The sequence below is a fragment of the Typopeltis vanoorti genome, chromosome 3 (genome assembly GCF_054136105.1).
Source record: "Typopeltis vanoorti isolate ZY-2024b chromosome 3, IOZ_Tvanoo_1.0, whole genome shotgun sequence".
Taxonomy (NCBI): domain Eukaryota; kingdom Metazoa; phylum Arthropoda; class Arachnida; order Uropygi; family Thelyphonidae; genus Typopeltis; species Typopeltis vanoorti.
This window is the reverse complement of record NC_143551.1, coordinates 100,897,344-100,912,040: the sequence shown is the minus strand read 5'-3', so window position 1 is coordinate 100,912,040 and position 14,697 is coordinate 100,897,344. Positions and strand designations below refer to the sequence as shown.

General features: G+C 37.1%; 1 protein-coding gene across 1 annotated transcript in view; it reads left to right on the top strand.

The window, feature by feature from the left end:
• Positions 1-14,697, top strand: part of Ipo9 (Importin 9) — a 493,522-nt gene that overhangs the window by 294,932 nt on the left and 183,893 nt on the right. Inside the window, exon 16 of the mRNA XM_090390464.1 lies at positions 1,867-1,945. Coding sequence (XP_090246590.1) covers positions 1,867-1,945 — 79 coding nt within the window. The remainder of the gene's footprint in view (positions 1-1,866; positions 1,946-14,697) is intronic.

Here is a 14,697-nt window from a genome sequence, read left to right as displayed (position 1 = left end):
TATTTTTATTGATTTATTTTATTATTTATTTACTTATTTTTGCATGGTATGGAGCTCCTACTATAGACAAACATGGAACTTTCTTTAAACTACTTCAAGTATCTAATAGGTAGGTGGTAGTGGTCTCACCACCAGGCAATGAAATTCAACTTCCGAAACAATCTCCAAACATCCGTTCCTGTAGTGGAATTTGAACCTATAGTTGATTGGGGAGCAGACTCACCAACCACTTCATCAACCAGGCCTCATCAGATACCCAGAAATGTCAAAATCAATTACACGGCTTCTTGAAATCTTTCCCCAGCACATGTTTCAAGATGGGCAGTATGCTAAGAGATCTGCTTTGCGTAGTGCACAAATCTATACTGGTGGAAATTGACTTAATTAACCAGTAAGCCTCCAGGTGGTATAGAAACGAATTGTTAATTATCTTTTTCATTATTTAGATACATCTGAGGTCAGAGCAGTGATAAATAGTTGCTTTTATCTTCTTTTCAGGAATGGGCTGAATATGAGAATGAGAAAAAAGGAAGAAAACATGTTCTGTGAGTTGGTATTGAAGTATGAATATGAAGCATGAGTTGGGGGGGGGTATTGATACAAATCTGGTAAACATTTGCCACATAAGTATCAGTAGAAAGTAAATACAACATCAACTGAATAGTTTGTGAAAGAGTGGAGTGAACCACTAAAAGACTGATCATTGATCATCCTAATTTTCTGGCAAAAAAAATCATAGGGTCATTGAATTTTGCATGTTTTTAATGGTAGGAGGACATTAACCGAGCTTTTTCTCGTTGAAAGGCTTAGATATTGGTTATACATTCTTACTAAATAGCTTTTAAGGAAATTACAACATACAATAGAATATACATTAAAATAAATTTTAATACACTTCCAATATTTCGGCAACGTCACGTTGCCATTATCACAGGAACTTAAATACAAGACACGTGCATGCAAGCACAACACATAGTAAATGAGGAATGAAGCAGGAAGCTATTCTTTCTCCTAAAAGTCCTGATGGTGCCCCCTAGCAGGCAATGTTGGTATTCTTGGCTGATTGGGCTGAAGGTTTTCTGATGTAAGTTTCCCAAATTTGTGGCAGTCTCATGCACCCAAATTTGTTTAGGTTTGGATTGTTTCTTAGGATTGAGACTGATTCCATGAATAGCCTTTTGTATTTGAATTTACCGGTATATTATCGTGGCTTTTTTCCACCGTATTCTATGGCGGGTATCCAGCGTGTGTTCTGCAAGACCAAAGTGGCTGTATTGGTGAAACCAGATGTATTCCTTGTGATCTGAAATTCTGATATTAGCTGTCCTGCCTGTTTGGCCAAAGTAGGACGCTTACAGCTGCAAGGGACTTGGTATACACCAGGTAGGTTTAGGGGGAGGTTGGTCTTTAGTGGAGTGGATAAGGAATGCCAATTTTTTATAAGGTCTGAAACAAGAAGTTAAGTCATGTTTTTTTTAGGATTTTTTAGGGGGGGGGTGTTGGGTGCCATAGGCACCAGGGGCAGGTGGAGACCCCTAGTATATAAATATATATATATATGGTTTTAGGATTGTGTTATCTTCATTAATCCAGGGTGGGTGGTTGAGTGGATATTGTGTTACTTGGCAACCACAAACTAAGGGGTTTGACATTTTGACTGTGTTGCGGATGTGGTAGAAAATTTTTATTGCCTTGTACAAGACCCCCACTCTGGTTAATGCAAGTGAAATGTCATTGTCATAACATGTCACGAGTTGGAGCAGTGTTTCTGAATTAATGCATCCCGAGTGTGAATAGATGAATATATTTATGCCTATTATAATGATGGATGTAAATGATTTAACATTTTACTTCTGTTCCTTCTAGGTTGATAAAAATTTCACAGCCACAATTGAAGGAAGGGTGTCACCTTTAGCTACAGCAGTGTTTCTAAAACATAACAGTGGTGGGTATTGTGTATATTTAATTTTGATCCATAATTAAGCACAAGAAACACAGAACTAGGTTTCTTATGTTTAATTATGTAACTTTCAATTCATATTTCCAACTGTAAAATGAAATTGTAAGCCTGAGATAAGTTTTAAAATTACTCTGAGAATACAAGGGATTCCGGATAATTGGGCCACATCTGGAATAGCATAATTTTTTTCCAATTACATTTCTATGACAATTAAATAAAGATGCACGTCAAGAGTTTAAAAGGTGCATGGACATAACACAAATAGAGCTTAAGATAAGTATTTCGTTTATAGAGTAGCAAAATTATTGACTTATAAATGAACTTAAATAATTAGCTTTAATTAAAGTAAAATATTTGTTATAAAAATTATTTCATTTATGTATGTATGTATTAAACACATGCAATTAATGGTGCCATAAAAATAATTTCATTTATATGCATATTCAACACACATGCAGTTAATGGTGTTTTAGAAATTGATAAAGTATTGTCTGTCATTTTTTTTTGTATTGAGTGCAGTTAAGCAGAATCAGTGCAGATATAGCATTATTGCATTGCTGTATGAGCAATCATAATCCAGCAATAAATTTTTTAGCGATCTAGGAAGTCATTCATTCAAGCATGGGAGTGCCATCACTTTTTTTTTTGTGTGTGTGTTTTTTAATGTCCTCTTACGTTATGCCACAATTCCCTCCACACTTTCTTCCTCAAAATCTTCATTTCATTTAAATTAATGTATTGAAGACTGCTGTGAATGGATGCAAATGCTTCATAGTTTTCGATGTGGTTCCCATCCGATGAGATGTCATTTTCACTATTGGCTATATCTGGCATATCTATGATTAAATGATTTAAGCATTCAATCATGGACTGAATCAACCACATTGAGCAAAACAGTTTAGATGGTCTTGTTGCGTATTCCTCCCAAGACCATAAACTGCAATGCCTCTAAATGATTAACTTTTGCACTGACTACTTAACAGTTGTCAAAGAACCAATGAAATTTTTCTTGATTTCTTTTGTAATCTCTCCCATGTTCCAACTCATAAGCCCATTCTTAAAAAAATGCGGATCTATTCCATGCATTTTTTTTATTTGCATGGTACTTAACTGATGAACTCTCCATTTTAATCCCTTTAAAAGCATGGTGGTCTGGCCCTTTTGCCAAGAACTATGCTTTCATTTATGAGCTCATGACATATTTGAACACCATAACACTGTTACATTTTCCATTGCTTTCATTGGTCCAAACAGTGTAGCATATTTATAACACTGAGAACCATCCAGTACTGGTACGATAAAATATTCCTGTTCTGTCAGCATTGCGGATGTCATCAGTACTAAACTTTTGAAGCAAGATTATATAATTTTTCTAACACTGCATGTGGTAGAAGTTACTGGCTGTCCCAGTTAAACAGCATTGTGTCCCATATAAACAAAGCAAATTCTTTTTTTTGTATCCTCTCTCTCTCTCTCTTTGACCAAATGACTCAGTATTAGAATTCCTAATACTGTGATAGTGATCTACAAATTACGCTTACCATTCTTCCTACACGTTGTGTAGGAAGAATGATAAGTGTAATTCATAGATCGTTGAAATAAATTTGATGGAAAGGATTTATGTAAGGTTGTTGGATTGCACTTGAATGGAGTTGAAGTTACATTCTGTGATAAGGATTTCTAATTCTTTTATGTGGTCAGTAAATGGTGGAAAGATTGTATGTTTTTATCTGCTTCACCAAAGATCAGACACAGTCCCTAGACCTAGTTGTAAACTATCCTGCTGTGGCTAAACTGACAGGACAGCCAACATCAGAATTGCTGAACATAAGGACTAAATCTATTTCCATCACTTCAGCCACTCAGAACTTCCTGGCTATGCTTTGGCCACCCGTCATAGAATTCACTAGAAGAAAACTACTCTACTCCATAGCAGCAAATATAAATATGAAATGCTTTTCCTTGAATCTGCTGTTGACTAAAGAAATTACCCTAACCTCAACAAGTGAGACAAATTTGGTTGCTCGAAACTCCCAAATTTGGGAAACTCTCATTCTCCACACTTCAGCCACAGCAATCAAGAATGCCCAATTTAGCCCATTAAGCGGGCACTATTTAGGACTTTAGGCTTAGTCTCAATTGATATGTTTCATCTTTATTACTTATTGTAGTGCCTGCATACATGTATGCAGTGAACAGAATAAATATTTAGGAAACAAGGATCTGATTTTTCATTCTGAAAGTCACCCATAATTTACTTGAAATCGCTTTCCATTCCAGAAATTTATGTTTAATGTTAAATGCTAGCTTTTTCTTCTTCGTTCTGTGTCCTATTGATCAAATATAACATTATTTAGAAGTGTCCAACCTGTTTTTTCATCTATATAAAACCAGTTCTGTAGATATGCTACTTCTCCAATTCTTCTGCTAGTCCAAATTCTTTTCTATTAATATTTTTTTCTTTGCTAAAAGTCAACTACTGGGTTTGTTCTAGTATTTGACTTTTCACTATTCATTCTGGTTCCCTGACAAAACAGCAGAGATCTTGATAACTGGGCAACATCTCAGTCGGTGTGACATTTCATCATATTATACCATCATACTTTACATACAGTCTGCACTACTCAGAAAGAAGTCAGTGGATACAAGTCAACAAACAGTCATGTGCCCACCTCAATAAAGTTTAAGACCTCCTTTCAATGTGATGACTTAGCAATCATGTGGAACATACTTTCCACAAGTGTATGATAGTGATCTGTATCATTCTTCCTTAGTCCCACAATAGTCCAGGACTGACATCCCTTGACCTCACCTGATGCTCCAGTTCATCTCACAGATGTTCATTAGGGTTCAGATCAGGATTCTGTGAAGGCCAGTCAAGTGTGGTGACATTCATGTCTGCAAACCACACAATTACAGCAGCATCTTATGATATGGTGCATTGTCTTTATGAAAGAGACAATGGCCAGTTCTGTAGAAACGTCACAAAGTAGGAAACATTGCATTGTCCAGATTGTTCAGATATCTCTCAGAGTTTAATGTGTGTGGCTCTACAAACAGAGGTTCAAGGCCAAACTAGGAAAAACAGGACTATACCATCACACCACCACCTTCGAATTTCATAGTTGAAGTTACACACTCTAGTAAGAGATGTTCACCAGACATCTGCCACACCCATACTGTCCATCTAATTGGTAGAGGGTGTAGCATGATTTGTCGCTCCATAACAGTTTTCCAAGTTTCCACTGAAGATGCTGCATGTTGATTCAGGTAATGTAGGGCTTGTATATTGCAGATCTATCATAGAAATCCATGCTGTGTGCCTCAGTTCTGAATGTTTTTGTGCAGATTTATGTTCCAGTTGATGCTTGAAACTCTGTATTCAATGTGTCCGCCGATGAATGGCAGTTTTTACATGTTATCCTTCATAGCACTCTATAGTCATGTTCTAGGTGAGTGTGGTGAGTTGTCTACTTGGGTGGCACTTACAGTTGACTACCTGCACTTCCACCTTACTATGGTGTCACTGATTGTTGACCCGGGGATGGCTCAATTTGTGAACAATTTGCTAAACAGATACGCCTGCAACATGGCATCCTATCACAATGCCTCTTTTGAAACTGTATCAGTTCCCTTCACTCGGACACACTTTTGCTGACTTGGGAGCATCATATTCCCCCAATTTATACCAGCTACAAACACGTAACTTGTTACATGGCATGATACACTTTTCCCCATGGGGGTGCCCATTGACTTTTTTCCAATGAGTGTATGTCAATAAGGTGTAAAATTTTATCTGCTTAGTACCAAATAGAAAACTTATTTGTTTTCCAGTGATGCCTAATATGTTGCAATATAAATACGAAAGATTGGACATTGGTTATAAGCTGTGATCAGTTCTCTGCATTCCTTGCAGGTTTAGGAAGTCTCTGCATTGTTATCTAATTTTGACTTTTATTTAACCTTAGAAAGATTTTTACTTTTAAAACAAATATTCAAGAAATGACATTCATCAAATTTCTCATATGGCTCATGATGTGGTGTTCAGAATAATGTGATAGAACTACACATACCAGTCACTGAATTAGAAACTTTTATTTAATGCTCTATCGGACCTCCTTTAGCCCAAATTACAGCACATGTGCGGTTTGGCATAGATTCCACAAAATGCTGGATTGAATCTACGTCTACAACATATCAGACAGTGGCTCAGATTTGACAGAAGAGGACTTGCTCCTGGATCTGTTTTTTAACATGTTCCATACATTCTCAATTTGGTTCAGATTCAGGCTTTGTTATTGCCAGGGGAACATGGTGGAAGTCGCTGTCATGCTTGTTGAACCACTGCTGAACATTTCTTTTGTGATAGACATTAGCACTGTCATCCATAAAACAGCCATCACCTGCTTGATAAAAAGTCATCATTGCAGGATGAACTTGATCGGCAACAATGTTCAGATATTCTTTGGAGGATACCCAACCTTCCAGCAATATCAGGGGACCCAATCTATACTAACAGAACATGCTCCATGCCATGACACCACCCCAAGAACCTTAATTTGTGTTTACAAGGCCAGCTGGGTTCATTGCTTCATGGTGCTCCTGCCAAACTCTGTCTACGGTTGGTACAGGACACATATTGTGACTTGTTGCACGACATGACCCTTTTTCATCCAGTCACAGTGTAGACAAAAATTTCTAGTCCTTCACAGAAATCAGAACCTTAGAAAGATTTTTGTATAGGCATGCGACTGCCAATACGAATATCCTCTTCAATTCCCTGCACATATTCGATATCCATATCTGAGAGATATGGATCGGAAACAGCCTTTATTAAATGCTTTGGTCAATTTGCACACGGGAAGTTATGTTTGTCTGTACAAGCCTTCTCAGATAACAATGTTCTCATTCCTGGCAGACTGTCTTAGGACTACAGTCATGCCTCTTAGATAAGGAATGTGGGTTTTTTCTGCTAATTAAACTCCTGGTATATCTGCAGTTTTTAAAATTGTGGCTCCAGCCAGATGCACATCCACAATAAACTCTTTATTGAACTCCAAAAGATCCTTTGTTTCTCCCATTCTAATCAACACTATTGGGTTATTGACCAGCAGCATTCTTAAATATTTGCTTAGAACACGTGGTGTCCTAAGCAACTATTTAAGAATGTTAACCAAGTAGTTTGCATATGACTTACATAAGTGACATTGACGACATCTCCATAATGGTTTCTGATTCAGTGGCCAGTATGTGTATATGATTATGAACACTACCTGCATCCTTCAGTTCTTTTATCCAACAAACTGGCATCAGATACCTGTTTCGCTAGCTTTTCCTCTCCCATTCTCTTTATGTGACCATACCATCTTAAATTACCATTTGCTCACTCATTCATGAATGCAGATAATATCAAGTTTCTTCATAATATCTCAATTTGTAATACAATTCTGCCACTGAAGCCATCTTTTCACACCTGTAATTTTTCTGAAAACTCATAGCTGTCTCCTCTAGTTTTTGATCAGGTGTTGTATTTCTTTTCCATCTCTCAGGTCCATACACTAAAACTGGCTAGAATGCAGTCTGATATGCTGGTTTCTGTGGTTTTCCTCTTACCCCTTAAATTTTTTTGAACTTTAATTCCAGGATAAGGCAAACTACCTGTAGTTTGCCTTATCCTGTTGTCTATTTCCAAATTTAACGAACCTCCTTTGCTTAAAAATGAGTAGCTTCATAATTGAAATATTTTTCTTCTTCAGTTGGTTTGCTATTGAGAATGCAGTTGATGCTTTGACATTCCTGCATAGCTTTTGTCACATTACTATTTGATTTTTATACTAGTTATTCAGTTTGATTAAAATGGTTCTGAGGATTTGATTATTTATCTTAGAGTACAGCATCATTTGCATGAAATAAAGAGCTGAGTTTAACATCTCTTTCTGATATATGATTTAATGCAATTTTTCATAATGTAATCCATATTCTGAAGATAGTGTGCATTCATCCTTTTACCTGATTTTACATCAAACCATATTCCATTACCTGCTTTAATTTTAACTGCTGACTTACTACTGATATATAGAGCTGTGTTGCTCTGTAAAATGTCTCATTTACGTATGTCACTGTGGCATTTTGAAAACAGCTTTTCTCTTCACCTTATCTTATGCCTTTTCCAGATCTACAAAAACTCGCAGATCATTTTCATATTCTCATGATTTCTCTTGAAATCAAAATTTGATCCTGACAAACTGAACCATAGTTGGTCTAAATCCCCATTACTATTGTTATCTGGTGCAAATGAGAGATTATACAGAGCTCTGTATAATGGGAAATTTTGCAAAATTATACTTATCTACATGCATCATATATTAGTCATCTTTATAGAGGAACATGTCAGAGATATTTAACTATTCTCTTCAATTTTTGTAGATGTAACTGAATCTATGTACACATCTCTTTGTAATGCTTTAACTAAATTGAATATTTATTATAATAATTTTGGTGTAAAAATCACCAATAATCCCCAAATCACCAAAAATCATTTCATCAATTCCATTCTCATTGGCAAAACTGTTGATGGGGATTGTAGTTAAGTTAGTGAGAGAAAGTGTGTGAGTGAAAGTACCAAATTCTTTGGAATATTCTGGGATTGCTAAGAATATGGGGAAATCTGAAGTTGGGAGAGGGAGGAAAGTACAATCCAGTTGCAAAAGAGGGAAGATAAACTATAACACGGTAGTTTAATAAGTAGGCCTCCATGCTGGACCTGATCAAATGCTCTTGAAATGTTCAGAATGACCATGCAGTTGTGAACCTGAACAGGTTGAATAGCAGAAATTACTTCTTCACAACTTGTTTATATTATGAACTTAGCAGGCTTATATAATTATTTACATACACTAGTTTGAAATTCTTTAGAGCTGAATCAGTTGTTAATATTTCCTCTGTTTGTGTGAGAACTGCCATGTTGTCTGCAATAAATTTATGTCTTAGAAAGCTATTCACCCTTCAGTGACAAAGTAAAATTATACTTGTCAAGAAATTATGTTGTTTAATCTTTTATCCAAGTGTATGAAAACAGCTTGCATGTTGAAGTATCTTCATGACTATGATCCTTTTATATACTAGCTTCTAACTTCATATGAATTGCCTTTGTATCCCATAATGCAAAGCATGCTTCCTTTCACATCTGTATATCATCAGTGGGAGCCAGACCCAGAAAGATATCAAGACTGAATTAATGCAGAAGCTATATAGGAGGATGGTCTGAAAAGTTCTCAGCCTAACAATGAAAAAACGAATTTATAATTTCAAAATTATTTTTATTTTTCAACATAATCTCTCTTAAGACTAATATATTTATTTCAGTGATGCTCCAGCGTCATTATCCCATCCCTGTAGTCGTACTCCTTAAGATCTACAAAATACCCCTCTACGGCTGCAATCACCTTTTGATTCAAAGAAAAATGCTGACTAGCGAGGAAGATTTTTAGTTTGGGGAAGAGATAGAAGTCAGAGGGAGCCGAATCTGGGGAATAGGGTAGATGTTCCAACAATTCATAGTGCAGTAGCCTTAATTTTCCCATTGCCAAAACACATTTATGGGCAGGTACATTGTCCTGATGAAAGATGATTTTTTTCTTCTGCAAACCGGGTATTTTCTCACGAATTTTTTCGTCTAGTCTGGTTAAAAGATCGGAATAATATTCCCTGGTTATTGTTTAACCTTTTCAAGATAATTAATAAACAAAATGCCTTTAGCATCCCAAAACACCGATGCCACGATCTTTCTTCCTGGCGGAACCGACTTTGTCTTCTTTGGCGCTGAACAACCGGCTTCTGTCCGCTGTTTTGACTGCTGTTTGGATTCTGGAGTGAAATGGTGAATTCAAGTCTCATCCATATTAATAAATTGACGCACAAAATCAGTTGTATTCTTAGCCAAACACTCCAAGCACTGTTCAGAAATTTTCATGCAAGTGCATTTTTGATCTGCTGTGAGCAAACTCGGCACCCATCTTGTGCAAAGCTTTTTCATTTGTAATTCTTCGTGCAAAATATATCCTACATGTTGTTTTGAAATGCCTATAGTCTGAGCAATTTCACGCACTTTGACTCGCTGGTTATCCAATACCATATCGTGCACTTGATCATTGATTTCTGGTATTGTTACATTACACTTTTTGGACCTCCTTCATGTGGATCATCTTCAAGGCTGGTATGGCCATGTTTAAACTCGGCAGCCCATTTCTTAATTGTCAAAAATGGAGGAGAAGTGCCCATAAACTTTTTTGAACTTGGAATGAATTTCTTTTGCCGTTAAACCTTCTTTTACAAAGAATTTTATAGTCGCACGATACTCAATTTTATCCATTTCACTGGATACAGACAACATTTTTGCTTCAGACAGCTGTATAAAACATGTATATAACCTTTTCAAGATAAAATGATAGAATGAAATGAAAACTACTTGATAGAATGACTTGCAATTTTACATAGATTCTTACGACAGATGTACCAACTTAGAAAAAAAATTCTTGCCGATAGTGTCGCCATATATGGTCGAGGCCAAGATCTTTTCAAACCACCCTCATATTTTCCATTTATTTCCATTCCCATCATAAGTAACAAAAAATGCATTTTAGCAGAGATCTAGACAGTTTTTTCACTTGGTTAATTTTCTACAGCTATCTCTGGTCTAGATTAATTAAATAATAAGATGATACACCTTTTTGCTAATTGTTATGGATAATTTATAACTTCAGCATTAATTCAATCTTGGTATCTTTCTTGGTCTGGGTGGTGGGTATTAGTAGAAGGGACCACCTTGATGTGAGGATAGCAACCTCTGTGTTCAAGTAGACTAGTTGAGATACTTCATATGACACTTGAATGAAGAATTAAACAAGAATAAAATTCTTGTTAAGTATAGTTAAAATTTACATTATTCAAAGAACTGTATGAAATGGTGATAATTTTTTTAAAAATCCGATGAATCCATCAAAAGTTATTATTATTATACGGGTATCTCCATGGAATCAAGACACATCACGAGAGACCCACTCCAACCATTATTCACACAATACCTGTCATACCTCTCCTTTAACTTAGTTACTATTGGGACACTGAGAACTACCTCTAGCAATCCGTTTCATTCAGAAATTTAATGCAAAGAACCTATCTGTGCACGGCATTAATAACCACACTCCTATACAACTTTCAGGGGTGACACCCTTATTTTCACCCTGCTGCTCATGTATTGAAAAATTCTTTTGTCAGCTATATAAAATCCCATTAGTAACTTATAAGTTTTTATCATATCCCCTCTCGTCTGCCTGTTAACCAAACTCTGCAGTCCCCACACTCCCTCAGTCCATCCTCATAGGGAACATTCCACCGATCTGTCACCAGCTTTGTCACTCATCTCTATCTCTGAGTCCTTTCCTACCATCTTGTGATTTCCAATACCAAGCTGATCAAATCTGTGTGCAGGAGTCAAAATGTGGTGAATCATAGCTTTGTAAAGAGGAATAATAACCTCCCCAATCTTATCCAAGTAATCCTCTGAGCTGTTTTGCCAACATTGTCCTTTGAACTTTAAATCCTTATCCATCATTACCCTTAGATCCCTAGCCTGATCAATTTCCTGTAATCCAGTACCATCAATATGATATAATGTATGTATCTTTTCATCCCCAACAACATTACCTTACATTTTGTAACATATATTGATAACCATTGTCCTTTGCCCACACTGCCAGTCTCACTGCTGTATTCGTATTGATATTTTTCAATACATTGAGTATTACAGTTCAGTAACCGGTGCTTGACAAAACCTCCTGTAAATTAACACAATTAAGAAAAAGCTCAAAGTAATTTATGATCACTGTCTCTAAGCTAACATGCCGACCCTCAGCAAACTTTGTAACTTCATCAGTTTAAGACATGATTGATGCAATGCTGAAGGACGACATTTGTAGACTTGCTGAAAAGTGCAGCTTTGACTCCAAGAAAATTCTCAGATGTCACTGCTTTGAGTTCACGATTACTGGCAGAGATGGAATGAACTTCTCGTGCTTAATAAAAGTGACCTGTGATGCCCTTAGGAGCAGATCTGTGTTCATATCAGCCATAAACAACAAATTGGAAGGCACTAACACCTTATCAGGTGTACGAGCCCTGCCAGATCTGAGCTATGCTCAGCACGAAGAAAGGCAGCATTGACAAAAAGAACTGGAAGAGAGATATAAAAGTGGAGACGAAGCATGGATAATTAATTATAAAGAAGATACTTTAGTGAGACAGATTCTTCAAATGACCAACGTGGAAACCTCAACCCAAACACTACATAGAGATTATCTGGGTCTCATGCCGTAAACAGCAAACTTCACAGAACCTTCCAGATCCATTTCACAAGTATACTCAATCATGTTTTAACCATAATGATGTTAACTTCCACCTCCAGACAGCCAAACCTACCTATTTTTCCTGACAGAAAAAACCTCCTCAAACACTACTTATATGTGCTCCAAAACACACACACACACTCCTTGACTTTTTTTGCCTCATAGGTGGGTTTGTGCATGTTTTCACTCCAGTATACTATGCCAAAGAGTATCCAACCTGGAACCTCCCAGTTTTGACCTCCTTTGATTAAAAATCACTCTACCTCATTCTGCCAAATTCGTAGAAGTTGTTTCTACCACTTTCCTCATGCCAACAACTTCTCTGAACAGCAAAATCATCTTCCTCGGTGACTTCAGTGTTCACCCCAGCTGGCTGCTATCTTCCAACTGCATAGATCAAGCAGGTATAGAGGTCAAGGTATTTGCAATCATAAATTATCTCACACAAATTGTTTACATGCCTACTAGAATACCAGACAACCCCAAACCACTGGAAACACCTTGGATCTCTTCCTCACTAGCAACCCATCTAAGTACATGGTGTATGTTGTCTGTCCTCTAGGAAGCTCTGAGCAAATCTTGTGTAGATCTTTTCCACTATGAAGAACACATACAAAACCATTCACAGTCATGCATTGTATGGCATTATAAGAAAGCCAAGTGGGACAATCTTCACTTATTTGCCTCTTTTCCCTGGTCAGATTAGTGTTTCCAGTCATCTGAGCCAAATTTGTGTTTTGTTGAGCCCATACACGAAAGGTTTGGTTGATCAACCTATAGCACATTAGTACTGTATATGGATAGTGGGAAAGGAGGAACTTGGTTATATTTGATTTAAAACACTGTATATTGTATTCCTTGCGAAACACAACAGGGGGAAGACTGTTCCACAATACAGCAGTTGCAGCGATGAAGGAAGAGGAAAAGAAACTTATGTGGGTGTGCACTGTGAAGGGATATTGAGCAGCAGCTGCTCATGTTCCAACAAACTTAGTACTAAGTGGGAAAATTATTGATGCTATTTCAGATGAACATTTTCCATTGAAATATTTGCAGAATATATATATTGTGGAAACCAAACATCTGTGTGAAAGTGGGGGGGAGTGAGTCAGTAAGAGATGGGTTATTAATAAGTTTAATTGCTCTCCTCTGTATTCAGTCAAACATTTTGGGGGAACTTTTAGGGGACTCACCCCCATATGTGGGGGCAGTATTCAATAGCTGGGCGGATTTGTGATTTGTATAAGATTAACAGCTGTTCAGGGGTGAAGTAACATCGTGAACGAAACAGAAATCCTAGTTTTTTTGAAGCTGAGGATGCAATGTTGTGATGTGTTTATGCCAGGAGAGGCTTGATGTCAGGGTAATTAATTCCTAGAAGAGAATTGTTTGGAAATTTAGGAATTGTCAAAAATAATACTGGGAAATTATGTTCTTTTTTATGAGAAATAAGACAGAACTAGTATTAAAATTGACAAGGTTATCTGAACCCCATTTGGACGGCTGGGAGATCAGAATTGAGGGCAGTGATGGTTGATGTTCTGTCAGTTGAGGTGAGTTGTGTAGAGTAAGGTTTATCCAATGAAAGGGAGGAGTGCAATGTGCTGTTATCTGTGAAACTGTGTATTGGATTGGAACCCCAGCATTAGTTGAATGGTGAGAGGATAAGGAACCATCCACCATCACACACATAGTGTGCATCCAGACAATAAGCTGGCAATCCAGCTACAGAAGTCCCGAGACAGACCAAATGATGGGAATTTGTTTAGTAAGCCTTTGTGCCATACACAGTCAAAAGTTTTGGAGATATTAAGTGCAACGTTGAGATTCACAACTTCTCCATGGCATTTGTCCAGAGATGGGTGACATATGTGAGCAGATCTCCTGTTGATTGGCAGAGATGGAATCCCTGGCAGTTGTTTATTAGGTGGGTGCCTTCAAAGTAGTGTAGGAGTTGGAAATTGATGCTTATTTTCCAGTACTTTAAACAGGACTGAGGTGAGTGAGATAGGGCAGCAGTTGCACTGTACTGACTTGTTGCCTTTCTTGGGAATGGGTTGAATATAGGAAAATTCCCAGGCTTTGGGATAGTTACTGGTGGAGTAAGAGAGTATATACAGTCAACATAGGATAGGAGTCAGTTCTGGTGCACAAACTTTCAGGACAATTGGAGGAATGCCACCAGGGCCAGGAGACTTTTTTGTGTCTAATTTGGATAGTATTTTTCTGATCTGGCAAAAGGATATAGGGGATATTGTATGTTGGGCATCTGGAATAGTTGGGGACATTTACCATTGTGTTATGCATGCATTGGAAGCAAACTGTGAAGCCAGA